Source organism: Ursus americanus, chromosome 1, assembly GCF_024610735.1.
Source record: "Ursus americanus isolate L20-20 chromosome 1, mUrsAme1.1.p, whole genome shotgun sequence".
Classification (NCBI taxonomy): Eukaryota; Metazoa; Chordata; class Mammalia; order Carnivora; family Ursidae; genus Ursus; species Ursus americanus.
In genome coordinates this window covers 101,895,071-101,920,254 of record NC_142127.1, presented here as the reverse complement: position 1 = coordinate 101,920,254, position 25,184 = coordinate 101,895,071, and the positions used below count along the sequence as shown (strand labels likewise).

Here is a 25,184-nt window from a genome sequence, read left to right as displayed (position 1 = left end):
CCAGTTCAAGAAATTTGACCTGAAATCCACGATATTGATGAACATTTAAAATACAATTTCTCTCCACTCTTTCTTACCTATTCACCACCATATTAACTTCCGGCCAGACTGTGGTCTGGACAGTAAACCACGAGGAGCGGCCATCATTCACGTGGTCCTGGTGATGAAGGGGACTCCGCGGTAGCCCCAGCTCCCTCTGAGCATAGAGCCAGGCACATGGTCGGCACTCAGCAAATACTTCCTCGTGGATAACAAAACAAATAAATGAATCGCCAATTCGCTTTCGGACCATCTGGGCGCTGGCTGACATTCATCCTCAAACCCGACGTGACTCAGAGGCTTTGTTTTACGAGCATCTAGACTCTATCATTAACAACGGCACGGCTCACCGAAGGGTTGGTGTGTCGTCTCCAAGTCGTCTTTATTTCAGCTGCAGCGCGGACCGCCGCCACCTTCTGTCCTCTCACGTTATAATTGCTTGAGCGACTCAGCTATGGATTCTGTTAGCATTGCTGTCACTGGTAAGCTACGTTCTTCATGGATGCGATGAATTTCTACCAACGTTGACCCCTTTTATACACCAGGCACTGCTGATGCTAAATGCAGGACGGCTACTGAAGACCCGTTCACGGGCGAGTTTCTATTAAAACTGGAAATTGCTCGGTGGATCCCCGCAAGGTCTTCTGTCGTGGGCACTGCTCAGGGATACGAAGGAAAGCAGCTGATGCCGTTCACCTGTCAGTTCTTTGACTGTGGAATAAACAATTTTCAGTCACTCACTCAATATGCAGGCTTTACCCGGAAGGAGGGATTCTAGGTGAAGATGATGTGTGAGCCTTACCTTCTAGGCAACTAGTCTAGCAGGTGAGCGTACTTGCACAATGAACGTGACGTGAGATGCTTCTAGAACACCAACGGTGTACTGACGATAACAGAAAAACTTCCTCTCCATTCTCGGAATGGTACTCCTCCCCACTGTCCCCACGCCTTTGCTCTCGGCACTTCTGCCCTCCCGACTTCTAGTCTCAAGCCCTCCTGCCTGCGTCGCCTCACCTCCCTAGACCTTCTGGAGAGCAGCAGGAGCGCTCTTCCCTTCCTGCTCCCCCAGACTACTACACTCTCTTAATTCATTTCTATTTTTCAAAAGATCTGCAATCTGTTTGGTATGAAGGAAACAGATTGGGTGCAAGGAACCGTAGAAAGCGAGATGTTAGAGAAGCGAGCTCTGAGATATTTTGGGTACCAGTAACGGCAGGGGAGTGTTTACGGAGTACTCGGGCTGGGCCACGCCTCTCCGGGCATGCCACGTGGGTGCCTTTGCGTGCTTCTCACAAGGGCCACGTGAGGTCGATGTCACGTTTATGCTGGTGCCGCCTCAGGGCAGACAGAGCCCCTCCACTGCAGGGGTGAAGCAGCCGTCCACTGGGAAGCACTGGCTGGCCCCCTGCAAGGCTCCCTCCTCCTGTGTCCTGTGTCTACACTGTTTCTTAGATACCTTACTCACTGAATCCTCAAAACACCTACGGGGTGTAGGAATGATTGTGCACTTTTTGCAGGTGACAAAAACAAGGCATAGTGGAGTTAGAAAAATTCCCCACCATCACAGAGCCAACAGGTAGAAAGCAAATCCAGGATTCCAGCTCAGGCGTATCTGCTCTGGAGTACTCTGCCCTGGGATTGGGTGTGTGCGCGTGCACCCACGCTCACGTGTGCACCTGCACGTTTGTGATTACAGAAGCACGCTACAAGCTAACGCACTTCCCGGCCATCGATAATCGGTGACCCGTACCGAATGCCCCAGCGACGTGTCAGGGTGCACTTCCCCCTGCTTGCTGATCACAGCGTTCCTGTGTGATTCCATCGTGGATCTGGAATGCCAACCTGCAGAGGCTTAATCCATTAAGACAGGGGAAAAAGCCAACCCGTGTTTCTTCTCGAATGTTCAGGTTGGTGTTGTGATGGGATTATGGTTCTCGGGCAGGTCGATGGAGGTTTTATACTATTTCAAAATAGTACAAGTTCTAACAGTCAGGCTTAAAAATGTGTTTTTCTGCTGAAGTGATCTTATGCTTTACACATTTCTGTGTTTTAATTATAAAAGTAATACATTATCCTTGTATGAACTTTCTGGGTTTTGAAAATTTGAAAAACTGATGAAACACTGTGACATATTAAAATGTTAGAAAAACTGAACCCTGGGGGTTTTAATGGCCCTGGGCACGTCTGAAGCTCATCTCTCATCTTCCAGACTCTCCCTTCTGCCCTCACCATGTTCGTGCTTAGAGAATAAGACTTTCTGTGTACAAAACGACCCAATTTTCCTAAGACAGCGAAGACTGGAACTAGTTATAAGGCTAATTAGAATGGAGGGTGGGTGTCTTTTCTTCCCACCATATCTGCTCAAACCCTGGGATGGCCTAGTCAGAGTTCTTCGCATTAAGAGATCTTTTCCTGAAGGGGTTTTCAAGGGCCTTTGAGTTCCTCAAGATCTCCAAGGCTTTCACTTCACCAAAGGCTTTCATTTCACATCCCCAAAGAAGAAGGTTGTGCTGCGGGTCCCCCAGATCACAGTCGGGGTCGGCAGTTCGCTAGGAGGACTGCCAGGACTGTGGCTGTGGTTTGTTACGGCACAAAGACGCAGAGCAGTCAGCCAGGGGAGAAGGAGCACAGGGTGACATCCAAGGGGAACCAGGCGCAAGCTTCCAGGAGTCCTGGAACACCCCAAATTCCTCCAGCAACGGGCTGTGACAGCGTGTGTGAAATCTGTACCAGGGACGCTCGTCAGACACTCAGCGCAGGGGACTTCACTGGGGGCCGCTCCCGCAGGCACCCTCTGCCTGCCACGTACCCGAATTCCAGCCTCCCGAGAGGCGAGCAGGTGTTCAGCCTGAACCGTGCCGTGTGCACCCAGTGTGGGCACAGCGAGCCTCTGTTGTCAGTCCTGGGGATGCTGGGGAGCCCCCAAAGCTCCCAGACACCGGCCACGGGCCACCTCCCAAGCAGGCTTTCCCAGGGACAGCAGTCAGACTACAGCATTAGCCTTCTCCTGCACAGTGGCCATGGCTCCTTTGGCCCCCGGTCAAGACTCTGGGCCTGGGAGGACCCCAGGGAAGGTTATGCAGCCCACGCTTGGCCCTCCCGTCGCAGCAGAGCCATTGCTGAGGGAGAGGGAAAGAGCCCTGTACTCCTTCGAATGCGGGCTTTAGTGAAGCCCCCACTGATTTCGGCCACATCTCAGTCAACAGCACACCCCCTTCACACACACACACACACACACACACACCCCACTTCATACGTGGGCAGGAAAATTAAGAGCAAAATTACATTATTTTAACATTGTGGATTCCCGACCTACAGCTCTTCAGGAAGGTAAGGGCTGTAACAAAATAATCACTTGATAGTCACGTAGTCATGATTTCTGGCAGATTTTAGTAGACAAAATCAGGGGTCTGACGAAGAAGGGCTTTGAATAAGCAGACCCCCGAGGCGGTCATTTCACACCTGTGTGGAGCGTGGAGTAGACAGAGCACATACCTGGTGCTTATTCTGCCCTCGAAAGTGGAGAATATAACCTTTTATTCTCTTATAAACTAGGGGAACGCGTGCTTAGACGAAATCTGCTGTAATCATTTACTCAACTAATCACAGACCAGAAAACTGACCCAGCCGCCTGTGAAGTGATGTTTTAGTGACTTGCGGGCAAAGCACAAAACAATCAGGTTAAGTGATGGGATGAGTGACGTAACATGATGTGACAGAAGGTGAGAGCACGGGAGCTGACGCTGTGAATGTTTCCTATTCTCCAGGCACAGCGCTGGGTCCTTTAATGCTCAGGCTCCCGTAACTCTCCCTGTGACTTAAGAGACAGGTGCTATTATCACGTCCATTTCACAGAGAGGAAAGTAGAGGCTGGCCCTCATCCCACATGGTCTCGCTGGGCAGACCTGGAGCCCAGATCTCCCTGACTCCCAGAGCAATGCTATTAAAAACAAAGTCAAACATCCCTTTCAGAAAAGCATGAGACACAATCAAATACACCTAAAATATTTCCCTACTCCTATGTCTTCTCAATAAATGAATAGAGCATTGGGTTGTGGCGAATATTGGGATTTTTCAGAAACAGAGTTTTGTTTTGTTGTGTTGATGAAATGTCATTCAAAAATATCACAGGTATTGTCCGTTTGAGGGTCTCTGTTTGCATACCAACTGGACCTAGTTTTGAGCAGGAGAAGCTTTCGAGAAGCTTTGCTAAGTTGACTCAGCGCTGTAACGACAGGTCGACACAGCAGAGATGATCCCCATCGGTCTGCGCAGTCTCCCCATCACGGTTACGTAGTTCTCAAAGGCTCAGGGACCCCGACTCTGGACCATCCTGAGCTTTCCAGCTGTGCCATCGTCCACGAAGCCCGTCTGCTTGCCTGCGCGTGGACTGTGCTTCTGGCTGGGTGCCCTGAACGGGGGCTTCTGGAAGACCTGCCAGGCCTGGGGAGCAGCAGGGCCCAGAAACCTGACCATCACCTGTCAATCCCTTCCTTCCCGGCTTCCTGCTCCCAACCGAGCTTTAGTTGTCTCAAGACCCTCATTAAGATTTGCCCGATTGTATAAGACCCTTTGTCCCAAGGTTGTTTAGAGACAGTCCAAGAACCAAGGGAAGGCTCCAGATCTCTTCCCAATGGAGTTTGTGGTTCCTCTTGGTCCTGGCTCTGCCCATGCTTCCTGGGAAACCAGAGCAGCAGAAAGTGGACGAGGAAGCATCACAACCCTGGCTCTGGCTTCCTAGGTGCCGTAGGAGACACAGGGAGGATGGCCCTGCAGGTGGCCACACCACCCCGACATCCCTGGTGATCCTTGGGCAGGTGAGAGGTGTGCCATCGGGACCCCCAAGGAAGGGGGCCTGGGAAGTCACTCTTCATGGGACCTGATGCTCCTCATTTTCACCTGCTGAGCTGCCTGCAGTTTTGTAAATGAGGCCGATGATCCCCAGGCTACTCTCTGTTTCCTGCCATGGACCTGCCGGCCAGGCGGGAGGGCCCCGTCATTCCTGTGACTCAGAGCGGCTGTCCCACCCAGGTCCTCTGTGCACTGGGCCTCCCTAGACAATTCTTTTTAGTTTTTTTAAAGCTTTATTTATTTATTTTAGAGGGAGAGTGCACAACTGGGGGGAGAATGGGAAGGGCAGAGGGAGAGAGAGAGAGAGAGAATCTTGAGCAGGCTCCACACCCAGCTCCAAGCCCAACGCGAGGCTTGAACCCACAACCCTGAGATCATGCCCTGAGCTGAAATCAAGAGTCGGATACTTAACCGGCTGAGCCACCCAGGCACTACCCTCCCCCAGACGATTCTTACAGAGCATTTCAGATTGTTTTCCATGAGTTCTGTCCTCCATAACCTGGGCCTTATACTTTGGCAAAGTTCTTCTTGGCCACTGTGTTAAGCAATTTAGAATTGCTTTTAGGAAATGAACATTATGAACTCTAATGTTCTAGTTAACAAATAATTTCCAATATCATAATTTTCATACTACCCAGTAATACTCAAAATAGCCATTCTGTCACAGTCCTAAATTGGAGATGTCATTACAGGGCATCGTGAGTTACACGTGGGTTGGAGGTGGGCCTCTGTGGGGCCCCTCTGCACCACAGCCAGCTTAACGTGCAGGGTCTGATGGTGACCAGTGCACCTGGGTCCCCACCTGCACCTCAGCCTGTCGCCCTTGGTGCTGCACAGACATGGCCATGGGCACTTACCGAGCAGTGTCCTTGGCCCAGGAGGCAGCAGGGCTCCCACTGCCTGCAGGCTAGAATGACGCCATCAAGGTCATGCTCAATCAGACAAGAGAGAAAACAGGTGTATTCCTCCTGATGCAGTGCGGCTTGTCCCCAAATGGCTCATCCAAAAATGTGTGGCAGAGTCACCAGGGTCCAATTCTGCCAGGTTCCAGCCGGGAGACAAGGCAATGGGTTAAGGAATAAGAAGAGGAAGACAGAAGGATGATGATGAGGTTGGCTGGGATTGGGGGGGGGGGGAGGGGCAGGACCACCAGGGGAAACGTCCAGCAGGGGTTGGAGCCCAAGAGAGGTAGACATCCAGGTTGTGGTGAGGTTTGAGACCTGGGGAAAGATGAATTCGCCGGAGCAGTGAGACTGTCCCTTGAATGTGGTGTGGTGGGAAAGAGAACCAGCCGACGACCCAGAAAACACAGTTCAGGGGCGGGTGGAAGACCAGGACCCCGTGGGGGAATCTTGAAGGTACAACAAGCTGAGAGCCGGGATGTAATGAGATACAAGAAAGCCAAGGTGGAGAGGGTTTGGGGGGGCGGGGAAAGCACAGTCGGGAGTGTTAGATGCCACAGGGACAAGGAAGTAAGGACTGAAAGAGAACCAGCTTGTGCCACATTTAGGAAGTGACCTTTGCCAGGGCACGCCCAGAGAGGGGACAGGCACAGCAGAGATAGCAGGAGGGCTGCGCTGTGTGGTGGGAGAAGCAGAGACAGCCTCCAGGAGGGGAAGGAGCAAGGCTGCAGGGCAAGAGATGGAGCTGCAGAGAGACAGAGATGGAGAGGCAGAGACAGAGACAGAGAGAGACAGAAAGAGGAAGGAGAGAGTTAATTGGAGGCCGATGAGCCTTGCACAGGGGCTCTATTTGAAGAGGATTTGTGAATCTTGGTGTTTGTGTGGCCAGTGGAAACTCAGTGCTGCAGAATGGAAGGTGAAGAACAAGGGTCGCTCTGCGTAGGTGTCCAGGGCTGCTTGGGGTGTTGTCACGCATCTGCCTGGGGGGTTGGGGGGTGGGTTGGGGGGCCCTGCGGTGCCCGCGGCCACCTCTACCAGGCAGCCCCTCTCTTGAGCAGCTAAACTGGAGCAACTTCCCTTCTTCTAGTAATTCTCCTGACTTGCCTCTTACTGCAAATCTACTTAACATTAAAATCGTATTATCAAAATAAATCTTTGAAATATAAAGTGCTAAATCCTCGCGGCTAGAACACACGGTCACTGAGAGGTGCTACCAGTTAACTAGGACGTACTATCAGCTGCATCAACGGAAGCTGTATTTCTTGGTGCTTCGATCACCGATGCGCTCTGCCCTTTAAGTGGATGCTTTCAAGGTAATAAGTATATTTGTATTCCCTACCCAAAGTCTGGGCACAGGGGCTCTTGGGGCTCCGAGAAGAAATTCCTGAAATGTCTGTCACCTGGACTTCTCAGGGGCTTTGTCCTCAGCTGCTTACAAATCCCCTGTGCCGTTACCCAGGGGCCTGTCCCCGAACGTGGTGCTGAGCCCTTCTTAGGTGGGCTCCTTTGTCTTCTTCCAGTGGCTCCTGACCACGCTGCCCCAAACCACTGGGGGACCCCAGTGCACTCAGAAGGGTGTGGAGACAGACTCAGAGACACCAGAGAGCTGACAACACACCGTAGCTACCTCGGTGTCTGCTAATCAGTGTCCTGTTTAGATGTCACCCGCCCGGAAGCTGTCCCTGAAGATATTTACCTCACTACCCCCCACGCGCTCTGCCCCATCGGCCCCCACCTGACCTGTGCTCTGGGCTCACCTCGCACTGCGATTCCTGCGGGAGGATTTGTCTGCATTTATCACTAGTCTGTGGACTCCCTGAGACTCGGGACTAGGTTTTATGATGCCATCACCTGACACAAAATGTATGTTCACACACCATGTCCTAAACGAACACATACTGAGTCATTTCCCCCAAAGAGTATGCTTGTATTTGAAACGATGAGCTATTCCTTTATTGTATTTCACTTGAACTCTCTCCTCTATGGCAGACGTGGGCTATTATATGGAGGCCCGAGCACACAGGTCCACTGATGGTGTCACAGACTCACAGGGCAGCAGGACTGTGCGATGGCTATGGGCCTGGGCTGTCCATCAGGTGGGGTTCTCATTCATTTATTTGCCTGAAAAGCCTGCCTTTCCTTTGTTGAGTTGGATATTGAGTGAGATGTTTAGCTGTATCCCATGACCCAGGCCACGGCACAGTGAGAGAGAAGGGAGGAGGCCTCGTAAAAGGCTGAGACCATTGCAGACCTTCTGGGACACATGAGAGAAGGCACACGTGTGGGCAACAGTGGGAGGAGGACAAGGATTCCAGAAAAGTCAGGGCTGCCCAGCCTCAGACAGCAGGTGAGCCATTCTTTGGCCCTAGATACCACTAGAGGCACCAGATTACTTCCTCTGGTTAACTTAGAATACTAGCGGAGGAGAGGAAAAGAAAGGAAAGAGGATAGGAAACAGGAAATCTGAAAGACAGAAAAGGTGAGGTATAAGTGCTTAATGTGTAGGTAGGAAACCAACAAGAGGTGACATGAGAAGATGCATTTTCTAGAAACACGTCATCACTTAACTCCCCAGCCAGAGAGTCAAGGTTCCGTGGAGAGGGATCACGTCTTAGACATCCTGTAAATATCTTTCCCCCCATTATCACCCCTGCTCAATGCTCAAATGGTCTGGGCATCCTCGCATCATAAGAGGTATTTGTGGTTCAATGAATGATGGTCCACCTGCTTCCGGTCCGTGTGTGTAGCCAGCTCCATGCACATCCAATATAAAGAAAGTGTTTTATGCTCAGCGCACCTACGTGTGACAAGTAAGGGAGCGTTCTTCACGAGAAGTAATGTGAGAGGCAGAAATATAAAGACACGGTGCACTTGAAAGGGAGTCACTCTGGGAATCAAACCCTTTGGCTACTTGTACCGATACTCCCAACAGGTGCTCACTTCAATGCTGACTTCTCAGAGATTATACGTACAGCTCGGATCCGTTGCAGGCTGTCTGAACACAGGATTTAAAAAGTTAACTTTTTTAAAGATTTTATTTTTAAGTAATCTCTACACCCAACATGGGACTCAAACTCACAACCCTGAGATCAAGAGTTGCACGCTCTACCAACAGAGCCCACCAGGTTCCCCCAAAGGTAATTTTTTATTGCAGAGAATATTTATCAGGAAAATGGCTTCAACAAAAAAGAAAAAGAAAAAAACTCCAAAAATCGGAAGAAGCGATGATTGTCTCCGATTTATTTATAAGAACACATGAGGTGCCGGTGGCTTGGAGAAACCTCTGACTTTGTTACATCATTTCTGGGTCTAGGTATTGTTGACTATGACAGAAGTTTCTAGAATGGGAAAAGTAGGCCAAGCACTCTGCATTTAGACCCTGGGTAAATCAAACTTGCTGACTAAATTCTTTTTTGGGGTCTTTCTAGTGCTCTGAAAAAAAATGAAAAGTAATGAGTTTACTGAAATTATGGTGGAGAGGGCAAAGGTCAATTTGACATGAGCCCACGTGATCGATACCACTTGTAATGACGTGGTTGATGACTGTGGCCAGACTCCATTGTTTCCTGAATGACAATGTTTTAGTCTAGCACATTTCAGTTCCTTGTACGATTTCATTAGGAAGTCAAAATTAAAAATGGTCCGAAAGAGTGATTTCTCCAGGAAAATGTTACTTCCACAAGAGGCGTTGGGGCTTGAAGGAGAGAAGAGTGTCCTTTGCTAGTACACACGGTTGGCAAAACAGCAGACACCAGTGTCTTGGATGGTAAGGACTGATACAGAAATACATGCATCTTTCAAAAATGTCAGGTGGCCTTTTTCACACAGGAAACTCTGTCTAGATATTCATGACCACACACAGAGCGTGAAGACCTACCTTCCTTGCTCTTCGCCTCCCAGTGCTGGGCTTCGCTCTGTCCAGCCGGATACAGAAGTGGGCAAGAGCCCTGTGCGGAGTCAATCCTGCACTACCCACAGAAACTCTGCTGGCAAGCTACTTCTCCGCCACTTTCATGGGATAAGGTGTTAATAATATGTAGATTAAATGTCATCATGAAAGATGATTTGCATGCACACACAGTAGAAAGGAGAATTTTTTATTTTTAAGTCATAGCACAAAATGTCTCCAGTCTCCTGGGCATGTTTCAGCCTGCTGTTTTACCTTCAGAGTTGGCCTCGGAAAAAAATCGTTTGAAAACCTACAAAAAGGGGCACCTGGGTGGCTCAGTGGGATAAGTGTCTGACTCTTGATTTCGGCTCAGGTCAGGATCTCTTGGGTCATGAGATCAAGCCCCACATCAGGCTCTGTGCTCAGCGGGGAGTCTGTGAAGATTCTCTCCCTCTGTCGCTTCCCCCTATTCGTGCACACGTGCTTTCTCTCTTTTTCTAAAATAAATAAAATAAATCTTAAAAAAAAAAAAAAAAAAAAAAAAGAAAACCTGCAAAGAATCTGGGACGTTGGCAGTATGGCCCCTTCCTGGGAAGGTTAAAGATTTGGGGAGAGCTGGATTCCTTCTGCACTTGCACCTCTGTGGGAAAGCGCTTCTAAATGATAATGTCACATTTAACCTTGCCTGTCTGACCTTGAGGGAGCAGGCTAGCAGCTCCAGAGGAACATGATGCCCTCCATAAATTTTTCCCTGGAAGGGCTCCTTCCCAAGACCTATAGCTCAGTCCAGCTGGGAGACTACTTTTATGGGCCTCATGCAGCTGAACGTGAATCACTTATTTATGGGTATTTGACATTTGCTGATGTGGTAATTCACTCTCTGGACGTTTGTTCTATTTATTGTAATTCTTTCTAGAATGCAGTTCAGAATTTAAGGCTTTTAAAATCTGCATATGTATGCAGGCATTTTTCTCCATTTGTGCATGCATTCATTAGCTAAATGGGTTTTTTGGACTTTCTTTGTTACGATGAAAATAATATTTTTCTGCACATGGAAAGCAAATTAAAGGTAGAGTAGGTATGCAATGAAACAGAAGTTGCTTTTCCAGACCACATAGTCAGTTCCATCATCCAGAGATAACCACTACCAGTAGTTTCTTGTGTTGTTGTCTATCTTTTTGGAAAATCCCCATGCATATCATGCATCGTATATCTGTACTGATCTATCTAACACACATTCATACATTTATTATATAGCTGTATATATATACACAAACCTTTTCTTGGAGGCAGGGGCAATTGTAAGCTATGCTCTTTTTTACTTAACAATATCTGGGTGATCGTGACTATATCAATGAACACAGACACATCTCATCTTTTTAAATGTTTTTTAAGATTTATTTATTTTTTTACTGGGGGGGATGGGCAGGGGTGTGGAGGGGGAGGGAGAGAGAATCTCAAGGAGAGTCCCCACTCAGCGTGGACACTGCACGAGGGGCTCAGTCTCATGACCCTGAGATCATGACCTGAGCCGAAGTCAAGAGTCAGATGCTCACCGCTGAGCCACCCAGGCGCGCCTCATTCTTTTCAATAGCTCTGAAGTTTATGACTACATGAAAGTATCTTAGATTATTTAATAATTCTGCTACAGATGGGCTTTCCAGTTTCTGGCTAGGACAACTTTTCTGCAAAGGCTCTCATCTACAAGCCAACACCTTGTCCCTGTGGCTACAAGCGACCTCAACCCTGGTTTCTTGAATCATCACTCTGCCCCTGAAGTCTCCGCCTAATTTTCGTATTTGAATTTATGACTTCTTTGGCAAGGAAAAGCCTAAGATTGTTTATTTTCTTATTTTGCCCACTTAGCACTAGATAAAATTATGACAAAGACATGGTCCGTGAGCGGCAGGCCGGAAATGAAGTTAAGAGATACTAGAGAAATAAGCTACAATTCAGTCAGTTTCTTCCATCACAGAAATCAAATTCGTTCTCATTTCTTTGCTTTTGTTTGCCTTTATCTTTTCCTCCCAAGTCATCACAGACTGAGAAACTGCTGGAGTTACTGTTTGGGTCATCCTTCTTCTCCCATCTGCGCCAGCCCATCATAAATCAGTGAATCGACCCAGGGCTGCATCCAGGTCGAACAGGACTCCACCAGTAGCTGGTGTCAGGGTCAGGGGCTTCCGACTGGCTGGCCTGTCGTCAGGACAGCTGCCGAGGTGGGTGGAGCAGAGGCCCGGTCTCCTGGATGGCCGGTGTCCAGTGGCACCCAGGCAGAACACAGCTCCAAGGCACGGGGGTGCCCTAGGAGCGCCTCCAAGTGATCCCAGCACCCGGCTGCTCTTGGGAACAGAAGTCCTCAGGGTTCAGGGGCTGGGTGAGGTTGGGCTGTCGGCCTTCAGTAACTGCAATAGGAAAGATCTCATAGCTTATTCCTTCCTCAAAAATCTCGTCGTTTCCCTCCAGTGTACATGGCCTTGATGTTTCACGACCATATTTTAGCTCTTCTGCCCTCCTCGCTATCAGATTAATTTATGACACTGCTCTTCCTTTTGCATCCTTTACTTAGGATTTTCGAGAAGCATAATACATTTTCCTTAAGGCATAGCTCTGAGAAGGTAGGATTCACTATCTAGAAGGAGATACAAGCTGTTGCTCACTGCGGTCACTCCCAGGACAGAGGCTGTGAAGGCAGGACGGAATGAGGGAGGGTGGGACAGGCACTTTCTTCTCACCAAACGCCCTTTTGTACCTTCTGAACATTACACCATGTGTTCACCTCATTCAAAAATACTGAAAACTGGGGGGCACGTCCGACTCTTGATTTCAGCTCAAGTCATGATCTCAGGGTCCTGGGATCGAGTTCCGCGTTCGGGCTCCGTCTTCAGTGAGGAGCCTATTTGAGATTCTCTCTCCCCCCCTCTGGCCCTACCCGCCCCCCCCACACACTCTCTAAAATGTATAAATAAATCTTTAAAAAATACGGAAAAATGATCTACTTGGTCATCTCTGTCTTAGTTCTCTTGAAATCAGTTTGTCAAGAGAGAAGAACTGGCTCAACCACGAGAAATAAAGGGCTGGATCTTCCATCACGATTGTGATGTCTTCGAGTAGAATGAAAATACCAAACTTTTTTTGAGAGGAGAAAGAAAAGGAAGAGAAGGAGGATCCAAGCTCACCTGTGCCTTTATTCCTTGGTCCCACTGTTCTTTCATCTTGTCTCGGTGCCTTTCATTGGGTCCTTTCTCTCCTTAGATTTTTCTCTATTGCTGCTTAGAGATTGTGTCCCCTCACATTCGATTCAGGTGCCAGAGTTCACTGGAATGTCCGTCTGCGTCATGTTAGGGGTTGAGAGTTGGGTTTTGAGGTCAGAATCCCTTCACTTATTACCCCCCTATGTGGACCAAGCACAAGTATTGCTTTATTACTCTGGGCAAACACCGATGACCAACCTCCCACCTATTTCTGGAACTCCAGCTTGAAGAAAGCAGCTCAGGTGAAGGATCTAAGCAGGACTTGCCCTTCACTACCCCTGAGTGCAAGAAGACCAGTCCCACAGATCTCCCCTTCCCTGCGACAGGTGGAGAGGAGACAGACCACAGATCTACTCCTGGATGCACATTCCTTCATCATCACTAGTGAAGTGGATCCCAGGGAAGTGTCAAGCTTGGGCCCATCAGATGAGCCACCCTCCTCTCCAAGGTGCGCGCAGAGTGGACCCGGGTACATGCCCGGGTGAAGTCTGCTCTTCCCACGTGCAAAAATAAAAGTAAATACAGCACTCACCGAAGACACGAATAAAGGCAACTCTCTTGAACAGAAGGAAATCCAACCAATGTAATTTAAAAGTGCTCCTAGTTTTAATTCCAAGAACTGTTTCTGAAATAGAATGATCTGGACTCTGGTTGACTGGATGTAGGCATGAGCAGATGGAAGGGAAGGATGAATTTTCCTGTTGTCCTAGTGCTGGTTTCCTGTACGTGCTCCATGAGCCTGGTGCAGATACACAGAGAGAGAGCCCTGAGTTGGATGGTTTATATTGAGCCCCTCTGGCTGTGGGCAGTGACAGAGATTGAGAAAACTTGAGAGGTAGGTGGGATTCACTACGGAGATGTGAGAGGGCGAGAATGTTCAAGACTGAACATGGGGAGCCACCAACATTCTGTAGATTAATGACCAATGGACAGACTCTCATGGCCATGATCAGAGAGGGTTAGGGAGTGGGGTTTTGCAGCCACAGATGTGGTTGGTGGGAGGTGGGTGGGTGGTGGACCTCTGACCCTGTGAGCATCTCCATCCCAGATGGTCACCAGCACGAATCAGTCCTGCATCTTGGGGGCAGCAATGTGGGGCCATAGAGGGTGAGGGAAGTACTGCTGGTCAACCAGGCCAGTTGGTTTTCTTAGGGAAAAATTTTAAGAAAAGTGGAAGGATCAAGAAGTTCAGTTGAAAGGCCAGGTAAAAGGGAAACAAAAGTCTTGTGGATTCTTCCTTTGGTCCCAAGTGCCCTTGGGAAAATAGACTTAGGAGACAGGAGGGGGCAGAATCAAGAAAGTAAAATGGATATTCTATGACTAATGGGGCAAATTATTGGATTACATAAAGTACAGCATAACTCATAAGTAAGAAATGGTATTTGTAAGTGGCTATGCGTCTAACAAAAGCAGCAACAAGCTAAAGAACTTTATTCAGATGCTCCAGCCATATTCACATAGAAGATAGTTCCAGAAGAAGCCAACTGTTACATTAAAGGGACGAGTCATCCTGAGTGACCACATAGCAGACAAAGGGAGAGCTGGCAACACTCCCTGTCCTCCTTCACCACAGTTGGGAATGCCGACAGGCCTTGATCGAGGCACAAAAGCGTGATTGTTTCCATCTCTCTTGGGTCCAGCCAGCTAGCTTTTAATTAAATGAAAATAATAGGCATCCCAGTTCACCTGGGGAGAACGGTGAAGGAGGAACAAAAGTAATCCAAGTTTCCATCAAATACTTCTCGGTTCACGGTGCGGTGCTCTGATCACCTGGTATTTATTGTTAGCCATTTTTTCTCCTTCATTGTAGCTATTAGAGTAGAAATTTAATTATGGTGATTGAATAATTAAACGAATCACAAATAACTTTTGCATACCAAGCTTTTTCTTCCCCTTCAGCTGAAAGGATGTTGGCCTGGTATGAGGATTCTCTGTCATTGCTAGTAGCCCTGAGCTCTGACTTACCAAGTGTTGGGTCTTAATGTCTTTGATAAAAGTTCACTTAAGATATGAAATTTAGGGGGTGCCTGGCTGGCTCAGTCACTGGAGTGTATGACTCTTGATCTCGGGGTTGTGGGTTTGAGCCCCACATTGGATGTAGAGACTACTTAAAAATAAAAATTTCTATTGAAAAAAAGAAAAAGGATACGAAATTTAGGGGCACCTGGCTTGCTCAGTCAGGTAGGCATGCAACACTTGATCTCAGCGTCATGAATTCAAGTCCCATGTTGGGTGTGAAGTCTACTTTAAAAAAAAAGATATAATATTTAAATATTAAGGAGCGATTTAAAACAATCTTTTTACTTTTAAAGATTCCATTTATGTATTTGAGAAAGAGAGTGCACTCGCCCATGCGTAAGCAGAAGGTGGGGCAGCGGGGGAGGGAGGGAGAATCTCAAGCAGACTCCATGGGGAGCACAGAGCCCTACAAAAACCCTGAGATCCTGATCTGAGCCAAAATCAAGAGTTGGCTGTTTAACTGACTGGACCAAACAGGTGCCCCTAAAACAATCTTGTATAAGAATCTTATCTGAAAATAATATTGACAGCAAAGATTAGGACTTCTAATTTTTCATACCTATCTCAGGCATGTAATAGAGATTGACAATTGATAACGAAGGCTTAAATGTGAAAAAAAAAAACTCTTTTAGCTATTTTTTTGCCAAAACAGAGAGAATAATAAAATGCTCATAGTAGGGGCGCCTGGGTGGCTCAGGTGGTTAAGCATCTGCCTTTAGCTCTTGTCATGATCCCAGAGTCCTGGGATCGAGCCCCGCATCAGGCTTCCTGCTCAGCAGGGAGCCTGCCTCTCCCTCTCCCTCAGCCCCTCCCCCTGCTTGTCCACATGCTCTAGTCCTCAAATAAATAAATATTTTTTAAAAATGCTCATAGTAGTGGTTGTTGGAAAAATGAGAACCCGAATCGTTTCAGTCTTGTTGCTTCACAGCAATAAAAAAATAAGGAATTCTGAACTATTTTTTGTTTGTTCTCATAAAATCATGAAATTGAATGGACAGTAGAGTAGTGGATCCTCCTTATTTCCAGGCTTTGGATCACTTGAATGAGGCAAAAGGCTGGGGCATCCCAGATTCACACTTGTCTCCACCCAAATCTACAGCCTGGTCCACAAAACTCCCCTTGGAGTCAATGACTTGTAGTGCTTTCCACGTGTAGCCTGAGGCCAGCATCTCCAGGGATGAGATCTTCCCAGGCTGCCACTCCTCAGGACTTCTGGGAAAGTGGGTAGGAGACCTTCACAGTGACCCCCCACCAGAAAAAGAACTTTAGTCCTGGACCACCTGGCTTTGGCTGATTCATGCCTTGCTGCTTTCCCTGTACAACTGACCTCCTTTATGCTTGACTCCTGGCCGCCTCTCCATTTACTGCTGCCCGTACCTGCTCACTGAATTAGATGTAAACATTGATTTTTTTCCACTCTCTAGTCTCAGCTGGGTTTCCTGGCTGCCGATTTCCACTCTCTTTCATCAATTTATGATTCTTTGAACAGCTTTCCTGGCCATATTCCTTCCCGCTCTGCTCTGTCCAGCCTCCTGGCCCACCACCCCTCCTGTTCCGCACTGGTCTCACGGACAAGACCGAAGCCCACACCTGAGAATCAGCGTTCTCAAGCTCTGAGCCCCAAGCAGAAGCACTTTCTCAGTTTAAGAAGTGGGGCCTTGGGGCGCCTGGGTGGCACAGCGGTTAAGCGTCTGCCTTCGGCTCAGGGCGTGATCCCGGCGTTATGGGATCGAGCCCCACATCAGGCTACTCCACTATGAGCCTGCTTCTTCCTCTCCCACTCCCCCTGCTTGTGTTCCCTCTCTCGCTGGCTGTCTCTATCTCTGTCTAATAAATAAATAAAATCTTAAAAAAAAAAAAAGAAGTGGGGCCTTAAGAGATCTAGTCCCATAGCTCCAGATAGAGAACCAGGTTAGGGAGTCACTTATGTATTCACTGGTTCAATAAATATGGATTGGACGGTTACTAGGCACTAGGCAAAGTCGCCTCTGGAGAGGGCTTCGGCTATTACACGAGAAGCTCGGTAGAGGGCACTGCTGTACTATAGCAGCTAAGCACGGGGGGGGGGGCGGTGGGTGCAGTGCACCTGAACCCAGGGATCCAATTGGGAAAACGCAAATAATCACACGTATTATATGCGGTCATGCGAGCACACATGGCCACGTTCTCATATTTATCCTTAAACATATTCAATGATAGATAGGACATTCACCTTTACCTGTGACGCCAGTACCCTTAACTAAAGCAAATATAATAATGATGCAATATATTCATTGCTCCATTTACCCAATCCACTTAGAAGTTATTTTAATCTGTGGCACAGTTTATCTCTAAACCCTTAAGGGAAAAAATACTTTAAGATACAATTTCAAAATGACTGCTAAGTTACTGTATTCTGTTTACTTGAACTAACTGAGTCGTCCTTTTCTGGGTGTAAAGTCATCTTGATGCAGAAGGGAAGGGAGAGGAGCTGGAACGTCAGGCAAGACCTAAGTGCACTCTGCTTTTTGGGAAACGTCTTATTCTGATTCATGAGGGTGAAGAAAGCAGCACACTGCAGCTACTCTTTTCCACCCAGTGGAATCCTTGCTCCTCGGGCCGTTGTCACTATTCAAATGACTACTTACCCCAGAAAACCAGTGGCTTTACAGTTAGCAAAGCTGACATTTACTGAGTACTTACTACGTGCCAGGCACTGTGCCAAACCCTTTACGTGTATTATTGTTTTGTTTCTTATTTAAGTGTTTATTGCACATGTTATTTATTGCATATGTTATTATGTGAGACACAGTGTAGCGATGAGGAGCTGGAGAGCAGGGAGCTAGGGCTTGGACTGTGGCTAGAATGTGCAGGGAAATGCAGAGCACCCACCAGTCTCTCCACCCTGCTCGCCGTGATGCTACGTCCCCGTAGAAGGAGACTCAATGTGGATCTTGCATTTCTGACACGGTAGTAAACATAATTTCAGTGTTTTTCAACTGAAATCCATATTTAAAAGAAAGTTACTAGTTGATCCAGTTGAATGACATTTTTACGTGTTAGAAGTTAAATTATCAACTGTAAAATCAACTTATCACCTGGTGAGTGAAATTAGAATGTAGAGTGGCTGCTATTCAGTGACGGTGGGTTGCTGTTTAATGGCTCTGTTCTGGAAGGCTCTGTTCATGTCTATTAATCTGCTTTTTCTACTGGACAACAGATAGCCCTTTATGGCTAAAGCCCACCATGGGGTGGGAGAGGCGGGAGCTGCAGTCAAACCCACTATGGGCAGTAATTAGTACAGCATCAGGAAGACACATCAAATGTTTTACTGAAATATATCCTTCCTGCTACCGTTAAAATCAAAGCAAGACCAGACTGGGGGGTAGATGCAAGCGACAGAACAGAGTCCTACATTAAGGTCAGTTGTGGGAGCCGGATCCAGAGGTTCCCGTCTTGTCCATCCCTTTCCAAATGGCCGGGTCCCAGGCTACTAATCAAAGGCCTGTCTTGCACTGGCCTCGGAGAGAAGAAGCAATCTCATGAGAAGGTGACTATCTATAGGGCAGACCTCGCAGAGAGCCAAGAAAATCACTCCCGAAAACACAAACTCCTGTCTTCCCAGGGTTCCCAAAAACCAAATGACATCATTATAAGCTATGCTGATGTCTGTTACTTTTGCTTACTCACCATTTGCCCTTTTGGAAACAGATGCTTGATTATTCTTTGGGAACCACCCCTCCCCACTTCGAGCCCCTGGGCCACATCTATCAGTGTGCTCCAACCTCCTGGACAGCAGTCTTGACTCCTGAGTGAGCTGAACAGGCCAACAGGATGTGTTCCCCAGGCTTTTGTTGCAGTTACTGGGAAAGAGATACACTTTTTTTCTTCTAGGATCTAAACCGAGGATGTGAGTCCAGGGGTGCCAGTAGGAAAAAAATCAATACAGAGAAAAACAGAGCAGAGATGGAGGGAGGCCTGGTCTAAAACTTCTTTTGAGCTCCTGGATCTAGCCATACCTGAAGACAAGCCTAATCATCAACTTCTCAATTATGTCAGTGAATGTATTTCCATTGTGTCCAACGCAATGTGAGTTGAATTTCTATCTTTTGCAACTGAATTCAAGTTGCTTATAATTTCATTCCCCATTAAAATAGCATGTAGATGGAGTGTGGAGTGAGGGAGAACAGGCAGGCCCTTGGCCCTGGGCATGAATACCACTGGGCCTGGAGCAGGTTTCCAAGGCTCCACCTTGGTAAAGTTCCAGGTGCCGAGGCCTTGCTTTCCTCATCTGGACCCTCAAGGCCATTTCCAGCCTGACATTCCATGTCTAATCCCTGGACCCACTCTGGATGGCCCATGACTGCGATGGCTGCTGTCACCACGGGAATCCCAAAGACGGGATAGCTTGTCCTGCCTTCTTCCGATGTGGTCTTCTCACACCTTTCGGTACTAACAAACTCATGTATTTTAGCATAGCCTGTGAAAAGAAGGTGGTAAAGGAAAGCAGTTCTAGAAAATTTTGGTTTTGGGGGCCTGGCTGGTTCAGTTGGTGGAGGATGTGACTCTTGATGTCTGGGTTGTAAGTTCAAGCCCCACATTGGGTGCAGAGATTCCTTAAAAATAAAATCTTAAAAAATAAAATAAAGTTTTGGTTTTTATTCATAAATGTGATCGTTTTCACTCTCCCTCTTGGTCCCATTCCTGTCTTTTCTGCCTAATAAGCTGGACTGGGAAAGACGCTATGGGCCATTCAGCTGCTTGCGGCCTGTGCCGAGAAGCTCTGCCCTGGTCTGTGTGTCCCCGACAATGCACTCTCCGTTTCCCCTGCGCCCAGAGGCCGTGCATTTGTTATGTGTTCCCAAACCAGAATAAAACCACTGAATTGGAGTGAGGGGAAATAGAAACCAGGGAAGGGGCACCGGTATTTGTAACCCACGATGCCACCTACTCCAGGCTCGACACATTTTGTTTTGGCTCCCAAGTGTGTCCGGAGCCCCCGATGAAGGAGTGGTTCACCTGTGAGCAGATGGTTCTCAGGTCTCAAAGCAGAGGGGCAGACAGTGCTTGCCGTTGATAGGGCTTCCTGGGGATGTCAGCATCGCTGGTGGAAACAAAATTAGGCAGCCAAGGGGGCTGTCTGTGAAAGGTGAGTTGTCTAACTTATTGGGGGAAGGAAGGCATGTGGCCTAGGATGCAAATGCCCGACCCCTTCTTCACCGTGGCCCCCACCAGGCTAGAAAAGCTGGGCTTCCTCCAGCGCTGCCTGGGCACAGGCCTGAGCTCCAAGTGCGGCAGTGGCCCTGGAGGTCGGGCAGGAAAGCCTGTCCGGGCATCACTGGGGGCCCCAGACCCCGGCACCGCAAAGGACGCCAGAGTGCGATGCGCCAGGGCTGGCTCAGGTGCGGGGTGCAGACTGGCGGCTCACTGTGGCCTGCGCCTTCCTTTCCCCTCTCCTGGGGACCCGACCCCACGGCCGCCTTCCCCACGCTGGGCGCTCCCCGGCCGCCCAGGCAGAAGCTGCCCTCGCCCGCCCCTTTCTTGACTCCGGATTCCGGGCCTCGCCAGCGCCTGCTGAACGGGAACCCCCAGAACCCGCTCCCCGATGCAGGCTGTGCGGCCGGGGCTCGGAGGCTGGGGGTTCCGGGCGCCTGGAGCTATTTTTATAAGATGCGTCAGTTGGCCGGGGAGGAAGAGCCCGGCCCGGGCCCATTGTCTGGGCGCGGCGCGGGAAGGGACGCGGAGGGCGATTTCGAACGCTCTGAAGGCGCGAAAGCGGCGCGCGCGGGCGGGCGGGGGGGGGCATCGGGGGCGGGGCCCGATCGAGGGGCGGGGTCGAGGGGCGGAGCCGGGCGCCCTCCCGCTGTTGCAGGCTGGCGGCGGCGGCGACAGAGTGGGGACTGCGGGGACAGCGAGGCGGCCGCGCCGGCAGCGACGCCCGGGGAAGCCCGCGCCCCGCCTGCGCCTCCGAGGCGCGCCCGGGAGCGGGAGCGGCCCCGCGGCCCGCGAGAGCAGACGCGAGCGCTGGGCGCCGGGAGCCGCGAGCGAGCGGGCGGCAGAGAGCCGGGCAGCGGCCGGAGCGCGGGGGCGCGGCCGGAGGCAGCCGCAGAGCGAGCCGGGGCCGGGGGAGGGCGCCGGGCGCGAGCATCCGGCGCCGCGGCAGCGGAGGCGGCTTCTCGGGAGACAAAAGCCCACCGGAGAGACGCGATGCCCGGCCGGCGCGGGCGCGGGGGCCGCGGCGTCTGAGCGCCCCGAGCCGTGCGCCCCGGGGACGCAGAGGCCGGGCCGGTGCCCGCGGCGGAGTGCGACAGGGGCGGCCCAGGTGCGCCCGGCCGCGTCGGGCCCGTCACTGCTCGGGGGGCGGCGCCCTCCGGTCGCAGCCGCAGTGGCCGGCGCCGCAGCGAGGAGCCATGGGCAACATCTCCTCCAACATCTCGGCCTTCCAGTCCCTGCACATCGTCATGCTGGGCTTGGACTCAGCCGGCAAGACCACGGTGCTCTACCGGCTCAAGTTCAACGAGTTCGTGAACACGGTGCCCACCATCGGCTTCAACACGGAGAAGATCAAGCTGAGCAACGGCACGGCCAAGGGCATCAGCTGCCACTTCTGGGACGTAGGCGGCCAGGAGAAGCTGCGGCCGCTGTGGAAGTCCTACAGCCGCTGCACGGACGGCATCATCTACGTGGTGGACTCGGTGGACGTGGACCGGCTGGAGGAGGCCAAGACGGAGCTGCACAAGGTGACCAAGTTCGCCGAGAACCAGGGCACGCCGCTGCTGGTCATCGCCAACAAGCAGGACCTCCCCAAGTCGCTGCCGGTGGCCGAGATCGAGAAGCAGCTGGCGCTGCACGAGCTCATCCCGGCCACCACCTACCACGTCCAGCCGGCGTGCGCCATCATCGGCGAGGGCCTCACCGAGGGCATGGACAAGCTCTATGAGATGATCCTGAAACGCAGGAAGTCCCTCAAGCAGAAGAAGAAGCGGTAATGCGCCCGGCTGCGGTGGGGAGTGAGCGGGGAATGAGCCGGGAGCGAGGGAGCGAGTCGGGGATGATTGGATGGATGGATGGATGGTTGGATGAACGAGAGTCTGCGCCCGCGAACAAAGACAGAGAACCAAAGCAATGCTTCGAATTTTTAAAACGGAATCCGTGCACCCAGACGCAGGACTAGTGACTTAACCTGGGTGTGTACGCTGACTTACCAGCCTGCCCTCGATCCGTCCCCACCCCCAGCTCAGGGGACCTTTTGTCTGGATGCCAGAGCTACTAATGGGTGGGGGGCGCTGGGGAGTGGACGTGCCTGGCCTGCTATCCTCCCTCCCGGCCCAGGTGGAAGGCTCAGATGTCAGAGACAAAAGCGATTTCTTCCTCCAGCAGGGCCAGAAGTTCAGGCTGCCCCGCCCTCACTGGGGGCTCCCACCTGTGAGTTACCTGAGGTATGCGGTTCCCAGAACGCTGGGAGTACCTGTTTGGGGGCATGCTGGCAGTGGGAGGTGCTGGGGGGACCGCTGCGCCTTGCATTCATGGGCTTTGGAAGCTGGATGATTTTATGTCACAGGGCAGGCCCCTGTTGAAATTTCATTTGTCCTGCTCTGCGCCCAAACGAGGTGGGGGTTTGGGCCCTGAGAGGACTGCCTGGAACAATACAGCAGCCCCAGAGCATGGGGCGCTGCGCTGGCCTGGACTGGGGAATGGCCGCGAAGATGCCCCTTTCCTGGTGCTTTATGGTGGCTACGGAAGACCAGTTCGGTTGCGAACTGCTTTTCAGCCTGGAATCAGACATCTTCCAGATGGTTTGGACCCTGTCCATGTGTAGGTCATTATCACACAAAGAGACCAATAAAAATTAAAAAAAAAACAACAACAACAAAACTGTTGGAGGTGGTGGCAAATGATGTATTTACTGTTTGCAGGATAGTTAAAGGTGTTTAAAGGGTAAGGCTCTGGGCGTAAATGCTGGCTGGGGTGTGTGTGTAGAAACAGGGACCTCCCTCTCCACTGTGTAATCGGCATCAATACCTAGACCCATATGTGTGGAATCTTAAAATCTCTTAGCCTACTGATGGGTTTGTGGAAGCACAGCCGCTGCAGATGTGTGCTGAAATGCAGGACGGTTTTGCAAGGGATGCCTCTTGTAACGCTAACGGCCTGATGATGGGTTTTGGTTTTCAGACATGTTTTTAAAAAATTCTACAAATGACTACTCACCTCCGAAATATTCACCTTAGGGGGAAAAAAAAAAGACTGCTCTGGCCTTTTAGATCCCTTTACGCTGCAAGTGGCGACATGTTCAAATTTCTAATTTGGTTCATTGTGGCCTATCTGGTTTAAGTATTTCATTAAAAAATGTCTCGTTAGAGTATTTGATGTCATGCACCAAAAAATAAAACCCCACCTTGTTGCAAAAGCCGACCTCGTTGCATGGATTGAAGAGCGAAGGAAAAGCACAAGGATGAGGTCCTTCCTAATCCATTCTTGTGGGAACTGGCCTGCGGCCTGCTTAGCAAATGCGAACAATGAGTGCTTGAGATAAAAGAAAGCGTGTGACGTCATGATCACCTGTACTCAGGCACTTCACAGTTTACTTGAAAGAGGCTTTGGAAAATAGATAAAGCAAAAGAAGAATAAATAGATATTTTTAATAATGTAATTTAAAAATCCTTTATAATCAGGACTGAGTCTTGGTTTGCAGAAGATGTCATTTACCCTGAAACACAGTATCGAAAGGGAAACTTAACACTTAACTGTTCGATTTTTTTTCCTCTTAAAATTCATGTTTACAGGTAGAATTATGTATATCGCCCCTCCCTCCACCGTGAGAAATTTCTTTACGAAGGAGGCCTGTAGAAAATGGGCATGATCATGCTTGAGAATGTGAGTTAGTCAAATTATAAATCCATGCCTATTGTCCATTGCACTCGGAAAGTTAATTTAAGAACGAGAGGTTGAAGTCCTGGCTTCCTGCTTGAAACCCAATTCTTATATGAAATATTTGAAAAGAGGAAACCTAACCCATCTTCCTTTTATCTTTTGTCGGTGAATTTGGTACCTCTCCAATGCTGGTCTTTTTGTAGGAACTCGGTAGAGGAACGAGAGCTCAAGAAGCGTGAAAGCCTGCAGGATTTCAGTTTACATATCGACAGCATATTTCTAAATGGGCTGGTCCCATCATCTGAAGATTCTGTATAGAGTTATTAAAAAAAAATCCATCTTCCTTTATTTTCTTCACATGTAACAATTTCTTATGCACTTTGACATTTTGGTAGTTCCACACTATTGAGAGAATAATAGATTTATTTTGTGACACTCCGGATGCCAAATACTGTCACCATCTCGTGCGAACCATACTTAGGTTCGAGATCACTGTTCAAATCCCGTCATGCTTTACCAACGAAGCGACATGATTTTGGGTTTTGCATTATCGAGACTTAAGGTGCAGTCAGCTGTTCGTAATTGTGCAGTAAAGTAAAGCCCTGTGGTGTGTCCACTAATAGTTCAGAGTCTCAGTTGATTTCTGTCACATTTGACCTAATAATAGCCCATTTTTGTCTCTGACCAAACAGAGGAAGCGCACATCAAATCACCTTGGAGTGCTCTTGGGGGGGACGTCCCCTCCCACGTGTTGTATCTCCTGGCCTTTGGAGAATGAATGGGTTTCGCACAGAGGAAGCTGGCCTCCCCACGTGAGCTTCTGAAATTGTTTCTCATAGACACAGGGAGGCCGGTTTGGTTTCAAATGGATCCTCTTCACAGATTCTCTGTCATGGTGTTGGGACGGTGTCTCCTGGTTTCGGTTTCCGTTTCTACTGCTGTAATTCTCTGTCCTGAACATTCTTCTGTTCCTGTTCCCTTTTATATGCATATATGATGCTGTGAACAGAAATAAATTATTTATACAATCAAACGTGTGGGGAAGTTGTCTGGGTCGTTTTTTCTAGTTGCCCCTCTTTTTAGACCTTCTTTGCTGAGTGTAGGGATGGCTCACAAGATGGTCTCTGGGGCCCTAATGGGGCTGGACCGGTCTCTGCTTTTCTGGCTGAAGTGTCCAGCTCGGCCCTGAGCCGAGGAGGGACAGGGCTAGGTGCCTGGCCCCCTGATGGAGGGCCTGTCCATGGTCCTCAGAGATCTTTCAGGAAGACGGCCTCGATGCCTCGCCTGGCCTCAGCCTTTCCATTATTAAAAAGGTCCCGATCGGGGCGCCTGGCTGACTCAGTCCATAGAGCACGAGACTCTTGCTCTCCGGGTCAT

The 25,184-nt window shown here is 49.6% G+C and overlaps 1 protein-coding gene across 1 annotated transcript; it reads left to right on the top strand.

Annotated features, from left to right (window-relative positions):
• Nucleotides 1-20,856: 20,856 nt before the first annotated feature.
• On the top strand, nt 20,857-24,844 carry ARL4C (ARF like GTPase 4C). The gene has a single exon (XM_045794061.2). The coding sequence runs from the start codon at nt 21,344-21,346 to the stop codon at nt 21,920-21,922; it is 579 nt and encodes a 192-aa protein (XP_045650017.1). The 5' UTR covers nt 20,857-21,343; the 3' UTR covers nt 21,923-24,844.
• Nucleotides 24,845-25,184: the final 340 nt, after the last annotated feature.